Source organism: Cinclus cinclus, chromosome 4, assembly GCF_963662255.1.
Source record: "Cinclus cinclus chromosome 4, bCinCin1.1, whole genome shotgun sequence".
Taxonomy (NCBI): domain Eukaryota; kingdom Metazoa; phylum Chordata; class Aves; order Passeriformes; family Cinclidae; genus Cinclus; species Cinclus cinclus.
The window spans coordinates 20096005-20121615 of record NC_085049.1 but is presented as its reverse complement, the minus strand read 5'-3'; the positions used below and the strand labels follow the sequence as shown (position 1 = coordinate 20121615).

The 25611-nt window shown below is 38.5% G+C and overlaps 1 protein-coding gene across 1 annotated transcript in view; it reads right to left on the bottom strand.

Annotated features, from left to right (window-relative positions):
- Positions 1-22357, bottom strand: part of ARHGAP8 (Rho GTPase activating protein 8) — a 28042-nt gene extending 5685 nt beyond the window's left edge. The window contains 8 exon segments of the mRNA XM_062491569.1: positions 6065-6103; positions 6106-6137; positions 11979-12089; positions 13053-13166; positions 16847-16911; positions 19097-19247; positions 21640-21727; positions 22246-22357. Coding sequence (XP_062347553.1) covers positions 6065-6103; positions 6106-6137; positions 11979-12089; positions 13053-13166; positions 16847-16911; positions 19097-19247; positions 21640-21727; positions 22246-22357 — 712 coding nt within the window.
- Between the last annotated feature and the right edge of the window lie 3254 nt (positions 22358-25611).

Below are 25611 nucleotides of genomic sequence, written 5' to 3'. Positions count from 1 at the left end.
ATGATGGGGACCATGTGGTCAGGGCATGGTGAGCGATTCCCCGATAGCCCAGGCGAGATCAACCTTTCAGGGCTGTGAAACCCTGTAAGGGGAACAAAACCCACAAAACTATTTTCTTATCATCACAGAAAAGGAAGTCATAGAAAAGGAAAAGGTGAGGACACGTGAGGTCAGCGAAAGGAAGAACGGAGAGCTGAGATTTTTTGCATGCTGTGGTGGGGACTATAATATACCAAACCCTCTCCCTATAATTGATGAAGTGTGGGGGGGGATGCAGAGATCCACTTGGAGCCTGTGGGAAAAGGTGCTCATGCTGGAGAAGGTGGATACTGAAAAGCTGGAATTTAGTGGGATACCTGAAGACAGAGAGTAAGGTCTTGCTTCCAGAGAACTGCTCCCATGGGAAGGTCCCCACAGAATAGCAGAAGTGATTCCTCTGCCTTCGCAAACTGAAGAAAGATTTTTCAGGGAAAAACTTTTGACCTTGAAGTGTTCCTCCTGGTCCTTAACTCATAAACCCTTTGCTATTTTTTTCCCTCTCCTCCACACAGCTGCAGCAGGGAAGGGTAAGTGAGCAACTCTCATGGGTGCCTGGCCTTGGACCAGCATCAAACCATGACACCTGAGCATAAAAATCACAAACTGTGCTAATTACAATGTTCATTTTTATTTGATGGCACATGAACCAGTCTTGGAATTTATCTCATCTCCATGAACCCTATGTGAGAACAAAAGAGCCAAGAACTTGGAATATTCAAGTGGCCAATGTGAATCTTTCCCAACGTTGCATTTTTAAAAGATATTTGATTGATCACAAGAAGACAGGGCCAGGATGCAAAGCTACAGCATTCCAAACATTCAAATGCATAACTGTCCATCTCTACCCACTCAGACTACCACTATCATTTAAACAATAGAACCAGAACTTTCTCCATCAGCAAGATTTGATATGATTCATGGAAGGGAGGAAGAGAATCATTGATTACCACTGCTTCTTCTATTGAACAGATAAAGGACAGCTTGAGTTGTCACTGTAATCATATAAAAGGATACTTATTACTTCATCATTAAACTTCTATTGCATGGTTATTGCCATTTCATTTAAACCCTTGAATCATAACCCAGGATTCCCCTGTGGTACCACAAGACAACAGAGAACAAAAACTTTATGTGGCAAAGCACTTCCAGTCAACAAAACAGGTGGGGTAACAAAGACTTGCCCCTGGAGTCTTCTGTGAGATAATTTTCATATAGGGACCAGTTTTCTGTTTCACAACTCCCTAGCACAATTCTTTCACTAAATTTATTTTTCCATCATTTCTGAGCTGCTGTTGATCTCACATGAGCACTTTAGTAACCAGTTCTCTGTGCAACTCTGCTGTAGCTGTTTCCTTATGTGGCCACTCCAAAGAGCACAAATGTTAAGAAAATTTTGGAAATTTTAATAATAATCATAGCAGGTTACTTTGCTTTTGAATTTTTTAAAGCATGAATAAGCACGTTGTTTATACCTTTGGGGATACACTCTAAAACAAAAAAGACATTAACAATAATAATCCCACTATTTCAAAGTTCTATTTTGCATAAAAACTAGCTACAAATGACAGTGTTTTAGTGTTGGAAATAGGCTTGAGTGACATCCCTGCCCTTTGTAACCCATTTAACATCTTCATGCAGGTCTGAACAGTTCAGTTTGTACGTGTATTCAATCAAATAAAAACCCCACAAAAGCTGATGCCTGACCTCCATATGTTGAGGGGGTTTGCAAACAAAATACAGATTTTTGTAGTGTGGTTTTATCCTCCATAGCATGGTATTACCAAAACAGATTGTCACAAGGTGCAGCCCCCTTTTCCAGTCTCACTTTGGCACAGAAGAGATGGTGAGGACACATGAAACATTAACCAGAGAAGGTAAACAAGCACCCTGTACCTAAGTCTGGCTTCTTGAGGAAAAGGCCCTGTGAGTGAAGCATCAGGTGTTGCTCCCTGCCTGAGGAGCAACACCAGGTTAGAAACACTTAAGAGCTGTTCTGAAAAACAAATATTCTGAAAAGAGAGTGGATACTTAATTAAGCAGTGTAATTTCTCAGGGCATAGTAGAGGTAAGGTAAGCCATCTTATTTTAGTGCAAGTCAAGCCTTGCAGTTATGAACTAGATGGTTTTGAGGCTGTGCACAGAAAAGAGTCCTCATTTTCACTGGTTAATATGAAGATCATGCTCCAAGTGTGCTTTCTTTACAAGGTAAACCTGTTTGGCCTGACTAAATCATCACATGTGTTCATGATGATTCCAACCCTTCTTTCTGAAATTAAGAGCACTTCCCTGGTTTGGTCCAGAAGATGAACTCTAATGTTTAGCCTTAATGAGCTGCAGATTTTTTCAGATAAGCAGAACACATTTTAGGAAACACATTTTAGTTCTTCTCTGAGGAAGTTAAAAAAACCTAAATCACAATTTTAAAATTCAGTACTGAAAACATTTTTCACTCTGAAGTGGAGCTGGAATGAAACTGGTGAAATGGCTGTATTTTATTCCCTTCTTGAGAAAAACAACCTGAAAATGACAGAAATTAAGAAACTTCAGCTTATTGTGTTTATTGTAATACTGTCTGAGGCATGAGCTAGAATAGCTCTTGTTTCTAAAATACAAACAGATGTAGATCTCTGCAAACAAGAAATTCCTCAGTCTCTGTGAAAGTACTGAGGGGCTTACTGCCTTGATCCAGTGAGAGTAATCTTGGTCAGGAAAAGCTATCTAGCTATGCAGCCAGATAAATGTAAATATCAGATAAATGTAAACTGGGTCCAAGAAGGGGAGTTTTGTCTCATTTGTACAGGTTACCCTGGGAGGAGCCGCTGCAAAAAGAGGTGCCTGGAACTGAGGCACAAAATTTAAACATCAAGGAGGAAGATCATGACCCCAAGCAATCTGTTGAAGGGACTGGAATCAGGAAGGTGAAAAAGGTCAGGTGAGCTTTAGGGACTGAGAGCTTCCTTAGCCTGGACACACCACTGCAGGTGACTAGTCTGAACAGCAGCACAGCTCCTGCACCAGTGCTACTCAAGAAATAAAAGTCTGAGCAGCACAGAACAGACTTATGACATGCCACAGGGTCACTGATATTTCAAGAAATCCTAACTCTTCTGATGTAGCAGGATTTTGCAGGAGCTTCTGTGATCCAACTCAGTTTCCAAAACTGATTTCAAGTACACAGATGTGAAAATGTAGCAATGGAAGAAAGAGTGGAACTACTGCACCTTGGGTGAAAACCAAATCCTACTTCCTGCTAACTCTAAAAGGCTGATAACTCTGCCAAAATGGAATTAAACAGGGCAATGACAGTGAATTTTTGTCACTTCCAGAAGATGAACTGAAGCTTTCACTGTGCTTACAGCCATGTTTGGAGTGCAAGGAATGCTGCCAGTCACCCTCTCAGGGCTGTCAACAGCCCGCGTGGCCAGCACACACTGGGGATGGCATAACAGATGCTCCAGAAATATAGAAAGAGTTAAAATCACAGCAGACAGCAGGTACGACAGATACCTGCACACCTACAATCAAGTACAAAAAAAAAAAAGGCATGTCTATCACCTGCTACTTAACAGCTTTGCCATGGCAGGTACTTGGCTTTGAAGCATCAGCTGGCTGAGAATGTCAAAAAACACTACCTGACAAGGAATCTCTCTTTAGAAATCTGCTTTGTGCAAATCTCTTTATGATAAGAAATATCACAGCTCTGAGCAACCCTGGGCTTAGCTGGAATATAAAAACATTGACAGAGCCCCAGACCCTCCTTTCCTGAGGGCACAAAAGGACTGAGAGCTGGGGGAAAAAAATGAGATAGTTCAGCTATGAAGAGCTTCAACTAGACTACGTATTGGTGGCCAGCACTACTGTGCCACTGAGTTCTGAAGATGCCCAAAGTTGGACAAGAAATCGCATGACAGTCCATCCCTTCCAAGCTGTATTAATACTGCACTGAACAGGTGAAATTTTAGCCAAAGGTGGACAAGGTTTGGAGAAAAGAATGATTACTGCTTTCAGAATGGCAAACATCAGCTAGGAGAAATTCTGCAGTGACAAAGATGAGCCATCCCTGAAGTTTCTTTAACCATCACAACTTGCTTTCCCCCCCCACCCTGTACTGCATATTTGGCATTGCTGCTTCAGAAAACTGTGTGTGTGAGCTGACTCAGCAATTATTGCAAGAGAAGAGTAAGAAATTGATGCAGCAGTGATGAGACAAAACACCCAGAAAGAACAAAAGCAAGACAAAGGTTTTATGTCAGATCAATGCAAGAAAAACTGGTTATTGGTCACTAACACAGAATTACGTCCACAGACCTTCTGTTTTGTTAATGTAGAGATTGTTATGGGTTTAGGTCTTCAAAGAGGCAAGAGCAGTTGCTAGTTGCTTTAAAGCTCTTTATTTGTAGAGGCACCTCAGTCTCAAAGACAGAGTCTCAAATGACAAAGTCCATGCTAAAAGCTTCCTGTCCTAGAGTCCTGAATGGTAGCAGGAGCAGCAGTTCTCTGTTACAGAGTCCTGAGCAGCAGCTGCCTGGTGTGGAATCCTGAGCACAGAAAGCAGCAGTAACTCTCCGGTGCTTCTGTTCTTCTCTTCTTGGTTTTTCCTCTTTTTCTTCTGCTATGTGGTAGTAGTGATGATGATAACAGATGCAAGAGATAATGTTAGCGCCACACTCATCCTTATTATAGCTCTCTTGACTCCTGTGATTAGTAAGGAAGAGGTATTGGTTATTAGGATAAAATAGGTACATGGAAGGATGATTATTTCGTAAGTTTAAAACACCAAAAAATCTCGCTTTCATCTACAGATGAGGAATGCAATGATGTACGACACAAGCTCTAATTATCCTCTTATGATTATAATTACAGGAATGACACTTACTTAGTAGTGAGCTATTTACATTACCTTGTATTCAATTATAATATTTGATACAAGCTCCCTCTGAAAAGTTTTTGTAATCAGCACCACTCTGGAAACGGCACATCCAAGGACCTTTATGGGTCTGAGTGGAAATCCTGAATTTGGACCATGATGTATGCAAAAAGGTCTGTTAGGAACTCTTCACCTTTAACCTTTAATTTAAGCAGGATTAGCCCCACTGCAGCACTTGGCCTTGGCTGCTGCAGATATTTTGAAGTTAAATAAGCAATTTTTAGGGGCAAGGAGCCAGCTGTTTCATACACAAGCACCTCTACAGATGCTCCACTACTTGCACACTCTAAGGGGCAGTGGATATTTCTTATTCTTCCATAACCATCATTAATAAGGTTCATTTAAGGTAATTTAGTAAAAAAAAGGAAATAAAGTAGTAAGTTAGTTAATGTTCTTATTTACCCTGAGATAAACTAAGATACAAAGGAGCATAGCCTAGCAATGAAGTCAAATGTCAATCTAGACGGTCATCAATTAAATACATGATCTCACACTGACCTAAATGAAGCCAGGATTTCTCTTGAAAATTAGAAGTAAAGCTGAGAAGCAACATTTTTCTTGCCTGCCTCCTTTTGTCTTCACAACTGTGAAACCTATTCAGTGCAAGTTTTTAAAAGTGTTTGCAATTTATCACTTATGGTTAAAATCAACTCAAACTCAGACCAAACCCTGCTGGAAATGCTTAATATGAACCCATATTAAGACACACGTTGTTTGAGTACTGAAAGCAAAAATTAGAATACATTGATTTTTATGGGAGATTCTACTTAATTCGAACACTACTATATGATGTATATTTCAAGACACTCCTCAGTTTTTCTGTTTCCTAACTAATCCCGAGAGAAAAAAAGATTTGTTTAGTGCTTGATTAGGGTTTTTTATTAAGACCATACCAGACTTTTTTTTTAAAATCAGACAATCTGATAATTGTTTTCCATCCTCTCACATCAGCACCCAATCACCACTCCAGTCCTCAGGATATAAGCACATCCTGTGGAGTTGTAATCTTTGCTGTATCAGGCACTGAGTGTTAAATTGTTTCATACCACTGTTCATATAATGGTTCAGAAAAACCCTTCCTCTTTGGACAGAGCTCACCTTTTTTTTTTAGATAGGATACTGTTTCCTTGATTAAGAGGGGATTATTTTGCCTTTATTTTTGTCCTTCATACTCTCAGAGAGGAAAAAAAAGAAAAAGTAGCATCCTTTAAATATTATCTATAAACAGACTCAAAAGACAGAGCAACCTGAGTGAAATATGAGATCACATATACATTAAATTTCACAAATAAAGGCACCTGTACAAAAGACATTTCACAACTCTAACAGGCACTGAATGAAAAAGTGAAATAAATGACTTGGATTTCTATCCAAAGAGCCATTCTTAAACACTTATTTCTTGCCAAGAAAGCTGTGGAACTGCCCCTTTTCCTGGGCTGAAAGGGCAGCAAGGAAAGAGTAGCAGAATGATATTCCAAGCTAATTTTCTCCCTGTATAAGAATGGTTTTGCTTAATTTAGTTCCCTGCCCTAGTAATGTCCCAGCTGAGCTGTGTTTAACCACAACAGGCTGCTGGTGGATTTGGCTGGACACTTGGTGGAACAGGGTTTCCAGGCAGCTTAAAGGCAGGCAAGGAAGGAATTCACAGCAAATGCTTCATGTTAGGTCTTGATCATGGGATGCTGCAAGTTGAGGAAACTTCCACCATGCAGATTTTTCTTTGTCATTTGTTTCTCTTAAGCCAGAGTATATGTATAATTAAAAGGATATCATACTATTTATTTTGAAGGCAAAGCAATGCAGCGAGATTATTAATGCTTTTAATTATTTGAAATTAGGGTTCTCTCTCATGAATAAACAGTTAAGGTAATAAAACCAAGTATTTTTTGGATCTAGACAGACCAGAAAACTCATAATTATCTTATTAAAAAAAAGTTTTGGCAGTTTGGACAAATGAAAGGTCAGTACCTGCTAAGCATTCTGCTACACTTTGTAGTAATCAACAACAAAACAACAGACCAGTCTCGGGTTTTAAAGTAGACTTTGTGCTACCAGCTGAAGTTGCATCTGCAGAAGATTAAGGCCTTTTTCTCTTTCTTTTCTACTGTGATTTCTTCTTTCTCTCTTTCTAGTCTAAGTACTTTATTGGTATTAACTAAAAGATAATAACTGGAGTTGTATTTGATACAACTTCTGTAACATCATCACATGGAAAGAGCAAGCCAGAATTATGTTTTGGGTTTACACTACATGTGAAAACTACTTCAAAAGGAATGTTACAGCAACTAAGTTAGCACAGACAGGAAAATTTTCAGACCTCTCTCCCCCCTCTATTTTTTTCCCCCATGCTTGTCAAGAGTTGGAAGATAAGTGGATTGGTTAACTTTGGGTCTCCATGCTCAGGTTGGTCACTCCCAGCTTTGCAGGTGGGGAGATCCTCCAACAGGAAGACTCAGAGCAAGATCATGCCTCAGGTACTGGATCACCCTGTGGTTTTGCCTCTTATTTATAAACTGACATGGGAATTCACTTCATGTTATTTGGTTATTAAGCCATCAAATATTTTGATTCCATTCATCACTCTGGGGACACAATGCTGTCATTGACCAGTACAGTCTCTCCCATTCTCTCCCCTCACTTCCCTTATGGAGTATTTTCATATCCTCCCCTCATTACTTTGTCTCATTTTTTTTATTACCTTATTGCTCATAAGGTAAGGAGTAGCTCATAACTAATCACCATCTAAACACTGATGCATCAGCATGCCAAAGGTAAGAGAACTGAATTCCTGCTACAATTTCTATCCTTTCAAGCCATGATTTTTAAAAGCTCACAGTATGTAGGAAAGCTCAACTCCTTTGTCAAGTTTGGATGACAAGGTCAAAGCTCTTCTGTGAGCCTTACTTAAAAAAAAAAAAAATAAAAAAAAAAATCAATCCACTGACTGTTCTTTTTCAACAAAACACCCATATCAGAATCTAAAGTGTGTATAAAATTCAATGATAAATTGTGTGGGTTAATATCACTTTGTGAACACTGTTGTATCTATATGTAACATTAACTATTTAGGAATTTTTCTTGCTATAAACAAACATTTTGCTTTAAAAACACAGCTAAATTTCACAAATCATGTTCACAATATGACATTCTGACATTTGGCCAAATAAATTCTACAATTTATGCCACCCACTTGTAGGAAAGAAAAGATTAACAGCAAGGAATTGATTCAGATAGTCCTATAGTATGGTCTTTTATACATTAGAAATGATCATTATTTGCTGCTGCTTCCAAGTATAATCTTTAGATGAAACTATCCAGCTTCTTGTTCTTACACCTTGGCAAGGCACCATTAATTTCAATACAAAACAGTACCAGACCTGCTGAAGCAATGGTTCTCTGCAGCATCATCATGACATGATAATGGCCAGAAGAAATATTTACAACACAACTTGTAAGACCACGTCCCACCTCAACATTCCCCATTATCACAGACCTCTGAGTGCTAAACTTGAGGCTATGAGTACTCCACAAATAAAAACCCCAAAACCATGGCACTCATGAGAAAAGCTCCTGCCACCAGGACCAAGCTCATGACCTATTCCTCAGAGAAGCAACAGAGAACAAAACCGTGACTGTGCAGCCCCATGAATAAATTACTCCTGCTAATAAACCACACCAGGAAGGAAGTTCTAGGGTCTCTCAGCACAGCGAGTGAAGTTGAAATCCCAAGTGAAACTACATCTCCCAGTCAGGGACTAAAGAAGAACAGGGATGGGATATGAGGTCAGTACTGAGGCCAACATCCTGGATGCCAGTGAGGAAAAGCCTGCAGCAAATCAAAGTAAGGCAGAAAACAAACCACATTAATTTTAGCTTTTCTATAAGAGGAATTCTAACACTTTGTGTGTCAAAGGATTTTATTTCATGTATTTAAACCCTAAACACTCAGAGCAGCTTTTATTAGTCAAAAGCCTAACTGACTTAAATGGGAACATCAAGACTTTAATGTGCTTGGAAGATGTTACATCTCTATTATTGACAATTTCAGCTCACAGAGCTCATTCTCAGCCTTTCTAAAGTTGGACTGATTGCATTTGCTTTCTTACAGCTGTTCACTTCAGAGGAACCAAACAGCAACCCAGCTATTTAAAATGTTCTCTATTACTGTTACCCATAAATGTGTTGCCTGTTTCAGTGTATAAATAGCAAACTGATTATTTACAGTACTTGCACCCATTGAGAACTAATATATCTGTCAGAGAGGTAAAACAAATAACTAGGCTATAATCTTTGATTATAAACCCTACACATCATTTTTTTCCATAGGGAAAAAAAGGTACAGTCATACAATTTCTGCATTTCTACCATTTTCTACAGTATTCCAGTTTCCCTTGAAGGAAAGGTTCTGTTCTCAATAAAATCAACAAGGTTCAAGAAAAAAAATATGTTTTAAAATAGAATAGGCTATTCCCTGGCAGTCACATGAAAAAGATTGCTCAGTTTCTGCAGCACTGGGGTGAGCTGGGATGTGTAGTTTCAGTAAAAGCTTCAGGACAACTTGTTACCACATTCAAGTTCAAGCTGCAAAGGCCAAATTATTAAATTCTTACAGAAGCTCATAATGAGGAAGGTTTTCCACTTCACATCTGTGCCTAATACAAAGTACATGCTTAAATCCCAGAGAAGCAAATATAAGTACAGCTGGATAGAGACACAAGATGAAATCTAACTGGTGCATGCTTTTTTACTCCCCACAAAGAGTTTAGGGTGACTCAGTCTTAAGACAGCAAATGCAGCCATTTTAAATTTTGGTTTTGCATCCTGAGTGGATGGGAGTAACATAGGGAAGAAAAATTTTGAATTAACCCGATAATCCTTTCTGTTCACTTACAAACTAAATCAGATTCTGTATATACTACACTCCCAAAAATTATACTCCCAGTTCTCACAGAGCCTCCATGATTTCTAAATGCCCATTGGCCTTAGATAGTTTTGAAAATCCAACTCTACAAGGTTAAAAACATGATTGTGAGTTAAAAGATTCCTCCAGTGCAAGGTACTGGTCTTGGAAATTAATTGCTTTATCACTGTCTGGATGGAAGCTTCCTTTAGGTTCACTTTGCTCTCCTAATAAAACAGGATTTTTCCCTCCCATGTGTTGGACAAAAGTGAGATATTTTGAATCAATGTTTAGGCACTTTCTGCTCTTCTAGTTTTTAATTATAGGTCAGGAAAGCAAATGCATTAACCAACAAACTGATTAAAAATCTTACAAGGGGGTGTGTTACCAGAGGGCATCACCGATGCTTCTAGGGAGGCGTGTTCTAGAGCAGGTGGCTTTACCCCTTCCAGAGCCAGACATCACTGGGATCCCATTATCAAACACCTCAGCAAAACTGGGCCACCTAGGAAGGCTTTGGATGAAGCCCATTCACCCATCTTTTACTGACAGAATAAAAATCATCATCCCAGAAGTACTGAATACGATCTCAGGCCTAAGTGCCTTATAATTTCTGTTCTTAACCTAAAGAGTTCACAGTCCTTTAATGACAGTAACTTTATCTGGGCAGCTTCCCTGATAGTGCAATTTTTATTAACTGTAATGAAATACACTGTACACATCTTCCCATATGATAATATAAAAGTAAAATCAGCCCTCCTGTAGATCTCTTTAGGGAAAGAGAAGAGCCTCTCAACCAGAAGCAGCTTGCAAACTTGCCCCTTTGCCAGACAAAAATACTGTTTTGCTATCATTGTCTATAGAGAACATAAAAGGAGAGGGAATAAGCAGAAGCAATTCCTAAAGATGAAAATAGATACCTTTTCTTCTTCAGATTTTAAAAGCTTTCAGCACACACTATTTCCTCTTCTCCACTTCTATCCATCTTTCTTTACAAACATATATTTATTTCTGATTTAGAAGTTACAAGAGAATTATTTATTTGTAATTTTAAGTGGTGATGATACACTCTCTACTGAATAAAACAAGGTATAAAACATTGTCCTTCTTAATGGCTCAGTAGAGCCTACCTGAAAGATATTCTCTGTAGAAGGGAAGTAAGTTAGCCATGTTTCAAGTATTAGGCTTAACTATAAATAGCTCATAAATATAAAAGTTAATCTCATAGTAGCTCTTACACAATAGATATTGATTGTACTAATTTCATGCCTTCTAAAAAAGACTAATGCTTAACATTAAACTAGAGAAAAAAACATCTGTTTTGTATCTCATTTTCAGCTGAATTCTTGGAACCAGAAAAGTAGACTGGGGGTAGAAGGTTTAAAAAAAAATGCATGTACCAAATAGCCTAAATTGCCTTTGCTGAATATGAACAATATTCTTTAGCTGTTTTTGAGAAGACTAGAAAGATGAAAAAAATTACTGAAACTAGGTTTGTGGTATGTTGCTGGTTTTTATGAAATTGAATTTTGCAAGTCCTATTGCCATCCTGCTCTTCATGTAAAGTAAGCAATTTTTTACACTACATCCAGTGCTGCAATCTATGCAAACAGCTGTCAGGGCATTTCTGGAAGGGCATGATTTTATTCATTTTTTAAAATATCAGAACAACATGTGAACAAGAAAATGTATAAAGGCTCAAGCATCCATTGTAACTTTATGCAGGCCCTGTGGAACCTCAAGCTCTGTTTTGGCTTGGCTATCCATAATCTAAATATCTCCAAAACACTGACTTTCAGCATCCACCAGCAACATATCTTGGAGCTCTGGCACACACAGGCAAACTTCTGTCCACCAGGAAAAATTATGCAACTGTGATAGCATTGGCTCCCTAAAGATACTGCAACATGAAAAAAGTCAGGCAGGTCACTGGGACTGTGAGAAAAAAAAAAAAAACCAAACAAAACCCATTGTCCAGCCTTATGGTTTAGTGGATTTTAAGGGGAAGGAGAAACTAAGCATATAACAAATTATTTGCAAGCAGTGTCTGGTGAATATGCACATTACAGAAAACTGAAGGGTACAGAACTCTTTTGACATCTTATGGCTTACTATTGCAGGCTGACTCCAAATTGCTGGGTAGGCAGAAGTGGCCATGGTGGAAGAGCCTTAACCATAGGTGGAAGTCTTCCCTTCTGTTTCCTATAAAGATTTTCATCATGTCTGCTTAAAAAACAAAATAAAGATCTGCAGGTCTTACAGAACCCTGTTCTACAGAATTTCAGCATGAGGAATTTTTTAAGTAGTATCTGTGGTGGAATAATTAAGCAAGATATAGAAGAGCCTTTTCGCTTCAGCCAGTGGAACAGAAAAATATGTCAAAAAAATAGAATCACACTAAAATTTAACAGTAAAGTTAAAACATTTTTGCTCCTCAAATTACAACTCCATTTTCTTTGGCAACCATGCAATCCAATTTATAACCTCAGAGCACTAAGGTATTTTCTGTTATTCCATATTTACACAAAAGGTGTGTAAAAAGCCACTGGGCATCAGTAACAGTTTTAATCAAAGCATCCAGTTACTTTCATTCAGCAGTGACATAAAATCACTTTCTGTCAGTACATCAAAGCGTTTCTATGTAAAGCACCATGTTAGAAAGGCTTATTAATGCTAATACTGGTGCTTGACTATCCCAGCCCTGTGCAGTTCTTTTCATCTCCCATCCACTCTCAAATACTTCCCCCTAACACACATAGATACACACCACATAAACATAATAGACCCACTATCTATAGACTCATCCATAAAGTTTAAAATCAATCAACACTTTGCTGACTGGGAATGCTCTTCATAAGAGGAAGTCAATCTGCTGTAATATGTAAGGAAAGAGGACAGGATTACAGTTTTGCCCAAGAAAACTGTATGATACTCACAAGCAGCAATGAAATACAGACTGGTTTTGCTAATATTCACACAGAAGTAGCAATCATATTAAGAAAATGCTCCATGACAGAGATGGAGTTTTTCCACATCTGTAGAAAACACCTGATGCAATTCAGCATGTCTGTGATAGCAATGCAGCTTTCAGAATTAATCCAACCCAGCACAAGCAGGTAAATTACACTTTTAATCACTGAGAAAATAGCTTATTCTTGGAATACAGTGACCGGGATGCAACTCCACCTGAGAAAAAAGTGAGGCAACATTTATTAAATTTGACTTCTTGAGATATGTTTGAGATGTTGTCCCAGGTCACCTAAATAGTTCAAGTAGGTGATCTTCTTCCCAAACTTACGGCTAAAACAAAAATTACAAAATGCACAAAGTAGTATAAAAATTAGCATTGAAGGAGTATTTATACAGGGTTTAATTTCTAATTCTATAAAAATTAAGTGCTGATGCAACTCAAAATTAGACTAATTGAAGCACCAGAAGACGCAAGATATGTTTCATTCCATATGATTAAACACATACATCGCATGCCTGAGATTCTGATTTGAATAAAAATAACTGACTTCCATCTTAATGTTTTGTGATTTACACAGATATGAAAAGCATCACTTTAAAAGGCACTGGAAACTGGGTTTCACACAGCATTAGAAAGCTTTCTAAAAGAACTGTTAACCTTGGAGAAAATGTTACCCAGCCATCAGAACAACATGTTTGTACTCTGTAGGTATGCCACTCTGCAAAAAGACAAAATAATGGGGAACTAGAAACGAACTACAGAGAAGCAACAGGTAAAATTTTCAAAGCACTGATAGTGCAAAACCCTTGAGGTGCTGGGCCATCAGCTTTACCCCTTCTGGAAAGGGCTGGACAGCCTCTGGTAAACACCAGAAATACTATTTTTTCCTACAATTTGTACAAAACAGACTTCCAAATTTGAAGCTCCAAGTATCAGTTAGATCTTTAGTTTCAGACAGAATACATGACCATACCAGCTAAGGTGTTCAAACAGGGCTCAGGGACATGTTTACACATATTATCTGAAATAATGTCTTATTTTTCCACAAAGTAAAATATCCTTACTGTAATGAAGTAACAAGATAAATATTAGGTGCTGATGGTAAAAAGCGTACTTTGCTGCAAGTTACTTGCATAATAAAATTGGGGAAAACCTCTGGCATGAGTTTATGGAATGAGTTTATCCCTGAAATGTCCAATCCGCATGCACATGCTCCCTCTAGCGGTACATGGAACAAGCAGTCACTTCCCTGAATTTTGGTAACGGGAATTTTGGGACGCACGAGGAGTATCATTCTGTGCCTGCACAAAGTCAGAGCTCTCCAGGATGTCTTATCCAAAAGAGCCAGAGCTTCCAAAATCTTCTCTAAGCCACAGCTGAGCACACAACTCCGTAACCAATCACCTCTGGTAGTAGAGGATATGTCACAGAACCCACAATACATAAAAAATACCATGGGCAATTAGGAGTAAGTGCTGCTTCTTAACAATGCTGCATCACCAGTGTTACCTAAATGCATATTTACAGTTCTGTTAGCTCATAGAAATATGGTCCTTCCTGCAGCTGTCTTGCACTTTGGAGATAATACTGACTTAACACATTACTTCTTGCTCTTTTTTTCTTTCTGGACTGGAAAGAAGATCAGTCAGCTTCAGGAATTAGAAAAAATTCAGGTATTTACACTTTCTTAAATACTACCAAATGCAAGTATGCTAAATTACTTCATTCTAATAACTCTTTCATCCAGTTGTTACCAAATACATTGTCCTGTAAAAGCACTGAGGCCATGTGCAAACACATACCAAATGTACTAACAGGTCACTGAAAAATAAACACATGCCTTTTAATAATGGAATCTATTTTACATCTGCTATTTTTACTGACAACAGTATCTACAAATGAGTCTGGGCTATGTTTCCTAACTTTGCTGAATTAAGGACTAGAGGATTTTTCTCCCTTATTTTTGTGAACTGGAATAATACTGACACTTAACACCATGATATACCAAGATAAGGTTAATCTAAACTGGAATGAAAAGGTACCATGAAAAAAAAATTTAAGTTGTGCTACTCTAGTGAATTAACACTAATAAGTTTCAGTAGTCAATGAAAGTATAATTTAGCCAAATTGCACATGGACTGTTTCACACTTAGCAATCCAAACTTTTTTTGACAAACTCAAACTACAGTCAATCTGAAAAGCAAAGGCATTGTTGGCTATTAAAACATTTTAAGTAGTAAAGAGGGCTTTTCCCTACCTTCAGCTGATTCCTGCTCTCTGGCTTGTGGATCTTTTCAGAGTTCACTCATACTTTGAATTGTTTTGTCAGTGCCATTGTACAAACAGCTTTGTTGCTGTTGGTTGAAGACCTATAAAACAGTAGAGTGTTACTAAATTACACTCAAAACAGGCACCCAGGTACACAGTGCTAAAAGTCAAGTGCAAAGAGAAACAGCCAATTTTGATGAAGACAATTGGTGATCAGAAGGTCGAGATTGCATATAGGATGACAGGCATTGGCTTGCATTATTAATGCTAGATATGGATGTCTAAGTGTATCAGGATAATTCATTTTTCAACTGCCAGCATGTCATACTTTCCAAGAAAAAAGCTTAGACACAGTAAGATCCAGGGGAAAAGTATTTGCAATGGTTACCTGTAAATTCATACTTTAAGAATTAGCAGGCAATTATTGTTCTAAGTCAAATAATACCATTGTTGTTCACTTGTGGCTCCACTGAAGGAATTAACATGCACAGGCTGAAAACCACTGGTGTCCCAAAAGCATCTGCTTGGAGCTGTTCCCAAGGAGCTCTGAGCTAACTCTGAGAAAGGAGACTGTTTCATCAGAGTACTGTAATATCACTAAAGAATTTTTCTGGGTTAATTGTTGGGTATTGTTAGTTGTTTTGTTTGTTTTTTTCCCTAGAAAGTTTCCATCCTAAAGCAAATCAGGAGTAAACAAACCAAAAATAAATCCATCTCCATTCCTGAGACACCATCAGGTACTGGACATCCTGCTTCTATCACAGTTTTCCCACAACTGCTCCGTGTCTGGGGCCAGTGCCATTTATTTTACTGCCAGTTAAAGTAAAGATCTAGAGAGTCTTCTCATTTCAAAAACAGCATATTCTGGAATGACTTTTAGCTATAATTACTTTCTTAAAAAGTTTTCACATGCAACTTGTTTGTCCTGGTCTGTCTAGAAGTTAAATTTCCTTTTTCTACTTAATTATCTTTCTAGCACTCAAACTGAAATTGACTGCAAGCTACTGTAGTGGAAGTTTTACAGCTTTATAGGTCCACTATAGCTTTACAAGATTAGCTGTTTCCATCCTGCAGCCCCAAAAATATTATTATTATTTGAAAAGTGACAGAATTCCTTTGAAAGTACCAGAAGTTGAGAAGCAGAAGCTGAGCAAGCCCCACCATTCTTGCACTTAACAGTGTCTGCCTGCTGCTGGTAGTTCCTTGGAGGTAGCACCAATTTTTACCATGCAAAGGCAAAGAACACCCAGTAAAATACATAACCTTTACCATTTTATCCTCCTTTTCAAATTCTTATGGGTCCTTCAGGGATTACCCATTAACTTTGAGAACATAAATAGTGTCAGGCCTATTCATCCCAACCCTTCTGATCAGCCCCAAGGTTCATCATTCATTATCCTCTTTATTGCACCACCCAGTAACTCCAGTCATGCACAGAGTTCCATTTCCCTGAGTGCTGTCAAACACAACAAAAGAGTTATTCATAGTCCACATAATAACCACGCTTTAAAAGAGATATTTACTTGAACATACCAGTAAAACCACTAGGAATTGAGACTTTACTTAGAGAGAGATTTCATTTCCAAGCTTAAGTTCAGCTTACTCATTAGTTCAAGACCGTTTAAATGGCTGTTGGGCTGTTACCTGACATATTTTACTCCAAGCCTTTTTAAAAGCAACTTAGAGAGCAAACCATCCTTGAACTAAATGGGGAAAACGTGTTCAATGTACTGCCAAGTACCTTATAAGAGGTTTCAAGATACTCCACAAAATCTTTATGAAGTTGGTTGGATGGACATCAGAATGCTTTAAGGTTTTTTTTTATACCTAGAAAAAGAAAATTAAATAGTTAGAAAAGTGTTGATTGCCAGAGATGGTAGAACTGAATACCTACAATAGAATGGAAAGCTGTTATTACAGAAATGTTACACAATTATTTTCAAATACTGAATTAAAAAGACCCAATTCCAAAGAAATTGAATATAAAATAAAAAAGTCAGCTTTAAAAAGTGGTCAGTTTGTCTGCTGTCTCAGATTTAATATCTGAGAGACAGAACAGGAATTAGGCAATGTGAAAAAAAAATCTGATAGGAGAATGAAGTCTATAAGGAAACCTTTGATTAAACCATTACTTTTTTCATATCCCTTTATTTTCTGCTTGCAGGACTTTCATGTTGGAAAAAAATTAAAAATTTCAGGTACAGAATTTTTATCTAATTCTTTAATTTTACCACTAATTTTGTCCTGCTTTGCTAATAATTACTGAGGGTGAAGCCAACTGCTAGTTGTTTGACTTTTGCATTGTCCCTCTTGTATGAAACAAAACCTTCCTTCCTTATTGCTTTGCTTGATTCTACAGTGTTATTTCATGGTATCTAAACAGTAGATTAGTTGGCTGAAACTGAAATAGAAACCAGGCAGCACAAAAGGCTCTTCTCTTATTGAATAGTATTGCAAAATGAAACGGAGACATGCATACTGGAATAGCCTGCTTTTACACAGATTTTTTTGCTTATTACTTTGCCAAGTTTGCTTCCCAGTAGGGACAATGATCAAATAAAAAATATGATCATGAACTCTTAAGAAAAACCTTCTTGTAACAGGTTATGCTAAGAGGGGGAAACTCGGGAATTATGAGTTTTTCCTTTTGGATTTTAATTGGGCCCATGCACTTGTGAATGAAACAGGCACTGTGTGTGTTCACAAAGCCACTGCCACACAATTATCCCTGTGCAACTGGCACTCCTGTGCCCTCAGAGCCCAAAAACCAAAATGAAAACTAATAAGCAAAACACCTGAGTTGCTTTACTCATGTTTCTATTTTGACTTCCTCCTGCACCTTGAAGTTTATATTCTTCAGTTTCCTAGATTAAAATGCCCAAAGACTTGACTGAGCCCCTGCTGTGAGCCTTCAAAGCAAGATCTATAATTTTGAAACTACTCCTATTCAACATCCACTTTCATGATACTGGCTAATGACTTTCATCCTTTGTACTCATCCATCCTTCCCTTCCTTTGACCCCAGAGGTCTGAAAAGGGCTATTTTTGTATTGTTGGGTTCCACCCCCCCACCTCTGGGTAATACAGTACCCCATACACATTGGGCTGGGTATTTTGCCTTGAGTTGTCAATGCCAGTATGCCAAGTTCCAACTGTTAATAAAATGACAGGTTGTGCCTGATGACCTGAGCCTCTGTGTTTCCTTTGTTCTGTGTTTTCTGGGTCAGGGTGGGGGAATAGAGACAGATTCTTGGAATAAATCAGAGTCTCACCATGCACTCATGGGCAACAAAAGAGCCAACAAAAAAACCAAAAAACTACTGACCTTATACTACTTCCCCCCATAATACAACTCTAAATTTAGCTTAAGACACTCTCAAAAGGAGAGCAGTGCAATGATCTGTTCTGGAATTGTCAGTGCATGTCAAAACCCAGTATTGCAGTCCAAACCTCTCACCAAAGAAAAAATATGACAGACCTTTGCCTTCCTTGTCTTTTACCCAGTCCTAAAAAGAACAGATACGATGTACTACCCACATTCCGTCACATTAACTTCCTGAGACCAACTTACAAACAAGTTACAACACAGACAAGTAAAAGACCTATGTCAATAGGGACTGGCTGCTCCATCAGCAACTTGACACTTTCAGGGAACAAGTGTCACAATTCTGGTCTCCACTATGAAAATGCAATTTACCCAAGAGCTTTCACCTCAACTACACCCATCAGTACGCCAAAGTTCAAGTGCATCCAACCACACATCTTGGTTTTGTTCCCATAGCTTTTCAAACCTTTGCATAACCACTGCAGCACCCAGGCCATTCCTCAGTACTGCACAGAAGACACTTGACAAAAGAACCAACAGCACTGACAATTTTAAGAATTTGCAACGGCAAAGTGAACTCAGTTAATTGTGGGTAGATCAGGACAGAGACACCTAACTTCCTTCATGGAAGTTAGCTATAGACATTACACCACCTGAAGAGTAAACCAAGTCTTTTAGAGATGGCTTCCTGTCAAATTCCTGGTGGACTGTCTGCAACCATTTCAGAGACATTTTATTCAGACTCTTCAGGACATAGGGAAAGTAGACAACCATATAATTATTTTCTACATACAGATCCAGAGCATACTTTAAGTTCCTGAGGAGAACAATAACATTTTGGTTTGACTCAGTTTACTGGATGAGATTTTTCCAAGCAGTATCTGGGAAAGAAAAAGTGCTATTTTTGCACAGTGACTGCCAAGTCATGTTTCTTTCAAAATATTTGCCTAAGAAGCTCACCTTGCTCTAGTGGCAAATAATTTCACATCACTGCAATGCCTGAAATTTTAAAGAAAACTCGTTACAGAAACTGCAGTGCCCATGAATTAGTTAAAAATGAAGATAATATGGGACTGTGATTGCCAAGAAATTTTTAAGAGATGCATTTTTACTAAAAGCAACTTCTTTTTGCTTTTCAGTAAAGCCCTTCCTTTCAGATAAGCAAACAATGTCATTTTGCATTTTCAAAACAAAAGCATTTTGGGCTTTCTTCTCAATTTAAAAGTTTCTAAATCCTTGAAAAATCCATTATCCCTAATTAAACTGTTCTTCTTGAGTATATTTATCTTTCCCTTGTTTGCATTGTGAGCACTGAGTTTGTACATTTCCCTTAAATTCAATTTAAATCCCTTAAAATTAATTTAAGGAATTATACTACACATCCCCATCTTGAAGTAATATTGTATGTTTTATACGCAGATTTTTGTGAGTTCATTCTTTTACAGTATAGTTTAAGATAATTTTCATTCCCTTTCTTCTACAATTGCAAACACAGGATGGCCTATTACACAGCTCAATGACTCAAAGCAATGATGGAGCAGTGCAATCTAGACTCATTTCTTGCTGTGTCAGGTTTCAAATTTCTCATGTTATTCTCAATGCTATCTTCTTATTCTGCAACAGCCCCAACTATTGCTCTTAATTGTATGCATGTGATTTTCTTTCAATAAAGCAAATAGTTCCATGTGCCATTTACTGGGCTGTGACTATCTGCAAGTACGAAGAACACTTGGACTATCTCTCTTTGCATAGAAAAGCCTTTCACTTCTTACCCTGTACTCCCACAGTCCCAGTTATCTTATTCCCTCAGTGTACTGTAAATCTTAGACTGCAAGTATCCTGCAAAAAAGGATTGCCGCTGCAATTAATATAATGCTGTTTTAATCCCTGATTTGAGTATTAGTGGTATTTTAATGGAAAAAGCAGTAGTGACAGTCAATCAAGACTTTAAGAGTTTGAAATGAAAATATACCTAAACAGCTATTGCTACAGAGTGCCTCGTGGTTTGTGTTACAGAATGCAAATTCCTTGTTACACTGCATCCAGAAAACATGTGCTTTCAAAAATAAGAGTGTTTTGGGGGCATATAATAACCAGCAGTTTTCTACAGTCAATTATCTGTCCCAAGACTGTAACAGAATTGCAGGGACACTACAAAAGCTTTACCAAATCAATTTTTTAAGCAACTTCATTACAAAACACCTACCAATCAGAGCCTACTGTTTACCTACAGCTTTATCTCAGAATTCAACATCTGAATCTAATTACCTAAAACCAGATCACTTGATAGCTATATTGCTACCTTCACATTCAACACTTGCCTTCAGTTCTCTTTTAGGATAGATTTTCCAAGTGAACTTGATGTGGGCTTAGAGACAGGAAAATGTGCTGTGAAGAGCACAGAAAATGAAGTAACACACTCTCAAAATTATTTAAGTAACCTGTCTTTTAATCCCTCTCCATTTCTATGAAGTTGAAACAACAGCACCTTTGTCATTTCCGATGGTGGTGTTTGAAAGGTAGTCAGACATTTTGGCAATGGAGGCAATACAAGAACTCTAAATAGGTTTAAAATGCTTAATAAGGACAGGACATGCAGGATAAAACAGATCTCCTTGCAGTGACAAGTTATAAGGCAGAAATATGTCCTGGTACCTTGCTACAGCAATTTTATAAGGAAGAATATTTTTAATTTACACTCAACTCCTTTTACCACAAAAGCCACAAAATTATATACATATAAAAATGTTAAGCATAATTTACTGAACATAATGCAGGTAATTTTATAAAAGAGACCCACTAAGATGCAAATAACCAAACAACACTCTTCCTGAGTGATTTAGGTAAAGTACAGCAAATTAGAGCAAACACAGCTATTCATGAGAACATATGTACATAGCACTAAGCTACTAGCATTTCTCTGTCACTGGTCCACATAATGAATTATTTTTTAAAAGACAATAAGAATTCATCAATAAAATCAAGACAGCAAGTAAACATGAATTGCTTCTTCCAGTAGAGACCCCAGGTGAGTTAACTGGCAGTTTAAGCCACATCTCAATATTAACACTAGTAGGTCTTACATCCTTTTTTCATTTCACTCCTTGCTTATTGCTTCTCCTCCCTGGAAGCTCATCCCCCTGGAAGGAAGCTAACAGAAATTCTCGTATAAAGTAGTCCATGCAGGAGGTGAAAGAAAAGCAACTTACTCAAGCAGCCTTGTGTGACTGAGCTGGTAGGATGGGGACATGCAGCAGCAAATGAAGGTAATCACCTTCCTTCCAGAATTGTCATCACCTGTAAAGAAGACAGTAAAGACAATACCTAGGTACTTCTGTGACCTCATGTACCTGAAAGAATGGCTTGTATCGTCTGATATCTGGGGCTACCTCTCTCCCCTGTTATTACCCAGAACATCCTGTGACACTTCACTGTCCAGTCACAGGCTACCTGCAGAAAGCCAGGCAAATGATAAGGCAAAGCTCAGAAAGTCATATGCAAATGGTGGTGGTGCTGCTCAGCTTCAGACAAGGAACACTTAGGCCCTCCCAGAGCATGTGGAAGAAAACAGGCCTGCTTATCCTAGCAGTCTTGGAAATAAGCTGTTTTCAAACACCACATGCTTTGTTTTTGGAATTTATTAGAACACAAGCACTTTGGGCATCTGCTTTGTCCCACATGCAAGTTGGATGTTTTTAACCAACTTAGGCTCTTAGATACTCTTTCTGAAGCACTGCTACAGTAAGTTCACATTAAAACACAGCAAACAAGGCATACAAGAATGATTTGCCTAACCTGAGGATCTGTAGGTATACATCCTTTAGTCCCCCTGATAAAGTACACATTGCTGCACTCAAATTCATTTGCTCTTTGATCCATGACAACTTCACCCACTGTCTGTACAGACAAGGCTGGTGTTTGTGCCATGCCCACCCCACAGCCAAGTTCCACTACATGGAAGGCCAAACAGGTTATGCCATGCTCATACTAAAGGTCACTTGGCACTGAAGACAGTGAACTGTTCAGATTTTAGCTTATATCTACATTAATTATACCATTCCTTTTAAATGAATACAGAAACATTCCAGAAAACAGATAAACTGAATTATTCACATTTAATACATTCTTGGTCTAATTTCCATGTTGCAACTAAAGGATATTTAATATCTTGCCCTTATTACCACTGAAACATTGAAGTTTGATATCAGTAGGAGTATAGGAAAATCAAGAACTTGGGTTATTATTTATAATTCAGTTAGTCTCCTTTCACCCCCATTAAGTAGCTGTAACAAACGAAGACTAAAATAGGGGAAAGTTAAACTGAAACAATCAATTAATGAATACATAAAATCATATGAGCACTTTTATGACAACTGGGTAGAGCAACTTCAGACATGCTAAGCCATGCTAATTTGTACTAGTGATCAAACTACTTGATCTGCACAAAAAACACTTTCCAGCACTGCAAACACACATTTTTCCATTTCCATTCAACTCAGAAAGAGGTTGCTGCCTTCACCTGATGCATTTCACAGTAAGAAAAAAAACTCCTGTATTTGCCTTGTCCAGGTCAACAGTCATGACAGGACAGCATCTATTTAAACCCATTCCATTTTAGGTACCAAAGGAGAAGAGAAGGAAGCTACAAGATTAGCAATTGCTTTTCATGTACGGACATAGCCTGGGAGAGATCTGCATTATCAATTCCAATCCTGTGCCATCACAAGGAAGTGTGCCAGATAATCCTTCCACTGATTTGTCAAGTTTTATCTTGAAAACCAGTTAGGTTTTTTTTCTGTTTCATGCTCTTCCTGCTCACTGATTTGACAACTAACAACCCATTTTCTCAATTCCAGTCTGAAAGCCACTTTCAATTTGTGCAAATTTGTTCTTGTGACAATATCTCTCAGCTGAAGCAGTGCTTCTCCTTCAGCACTATTAGCATCCCAAAGGACTCCAGACAATAACCACATTCCCTCCCAGCCCATGCTCTGCTTGTAAACATATCACACCTGTCTCTCCCCTGACATTGGTGTTCTCTATTCTGCTCCAACCTGAGCCTGTCTTTCCCAAGTGACAAGAATTATATGATAAATTTCAGATGAACATCACACAGAGGACTTAAAAACCTTTCCTAATGGTATCCACATTGTCGCTACTGAAAAAATTATGAAGTAATAATTTAGCTTGATAACTACAGCTGAATTATCTGATAGCCACCCCACTCATTTCACAGAGGATCACTGTTTTTTTAGATTAAAAAAACTAAGAGCCTTTTCCTATTTGCTTTAACATCCTCTAAAAATCTACCTTAGCTTGATTTTTGATACTTTTCAGTCCTGTAGTTTTAGGCAAAACAGATTTCTCTGTTGGCTGACTCTTTTCTCCTGTTCATTTTTTTTTTTGCTAGCTATTTATTTTTAGTATCTTCCTCAGAGGGTTTTTTCCATACCACAAGGCCTGATGCCCCTTTGCATGTTCTGACTCCTGGGTTAAGGAGCTTGAGCACCACTAAAGAGCACACACCACCACCATTATATGTACCCAGATATGTCAGCATATTGCTCTAAAACAGACCATAATTTTTCCTGATGTTATCTGAGTGTCTTGTTTTAAATTCTCAGAGTACTTACAAAGGCTTTATAATGTGACATACATTAACAGGAGTGATGGATTAAAACATTGATATGATTGCTTTCTAAATCGTGGCTTTTTTGTAAAAAATTGTTGTGTTACAATGCACTCCAGATATTTTATCTGTTAGAAATAGTTTTTATGAACACAGTAAAGCTCCCTCAGGAAGACAGTGACCTTGGAAAATGCCTACTGCATGTGCCAGAACATTTGCTTTCCAGCCCACTACAGTCTGAACTCATGAATAGAATTTTTACCCAAAGACATGAAAGCTTGAAAAGTAAAATGGGGAGCAGCAAACACAAAGAAGAGTGTAATTGGAAGTATGTGGATTTCAAACCCACACAGAGCATATTTTGCTACTGGAAACCCATACTTCCCTGCAACTTAAAACTGAAAGGGGCCTCAATTTCTACCAGGAACAAAGAAGAACAAACTGAAATTTCAGCTTTGTTCCTTTGCTCACTTTCAGGTCAAATGTGTACTTTTGTGTTAACCTACTTTATTACCCAGTTTAATGTCACCAGACATCTTCAGAGCAAAACTTCTTTTACCTTCCATGGAAAATATACTCCCCCCTCCATCTCTCTGCATTGGTTTTGGGCTCCAGATACCCAGGACACATTCCTAGAGACAGAGGGGACTCACATTCCTCCAGCCAGCTACCCACCCCTCATGCAGAGGGAAGGTCTGATGGACTCTGCTCACACACAGGTAGAAGGCTCCTGCCTTTGGATCAGGCATTTGCTGTCTCTCAGACACATTTCTGGGCAGGCTCAGAATTATCAGCTGTGGAGGCACTCCTGGAAATAGAGCACAGAAATAGCCTCCTCCCTGCTCTTGGTCTGGAGAACGGGCCAACCACAAAGAGATTTACATGTGTTAAAACACAACTTATCTATTGCAGTTTTATTTGTCTGGATTTCACCAAAACAGGCATGAATCATACATTACTTGTGACATCTAACTTGGCAGTGGGGAAGAAGTGTTACAGTAATATTGCAGTTATGTCAAGACAGACACAGCTGGTATCACCACCAGCCCTTCAGCTGGCATCCCCACTAGTCCTTTACTCCCAAACTCAACATGCCTTCTTTCACAGACCTCTTTCTCATGCAGCTCTGACTCTTTCTTTCATAGGCAGTGTCTCACAGTACTGACTGCCTTCCTTACAGGCAACTCCACACAGCACTGGCTTCTTCCACTCTGCTTGACTGGCTAAACCCAACCCGTCCCTTTCCCAGCTGCCTAACCTGACTGTCCCTCACACAACATCTTCTCACCTTATCTGTCCCTTATCTCCTCACAGCACAGCCAGCAGACTCCATCCCAGACTGCAGGAGACTCAGTCCTCCCCTTCCAACTGCAAGTGCCTGTGGCCAGCTAACCCTCTCTTTTATACCCCCCAAAACTGCTTGGGCAGGCACAGACGTTTCCAGTACTTGGTAATCAGTACAGCTACAAGTCATTGGGAAGATTCCTTCCTGCACTATTCTTTCAGCCTAGCTCCCCCTTGGCAGGGCAAGAGGTGAAGGAGATGTTAGTGC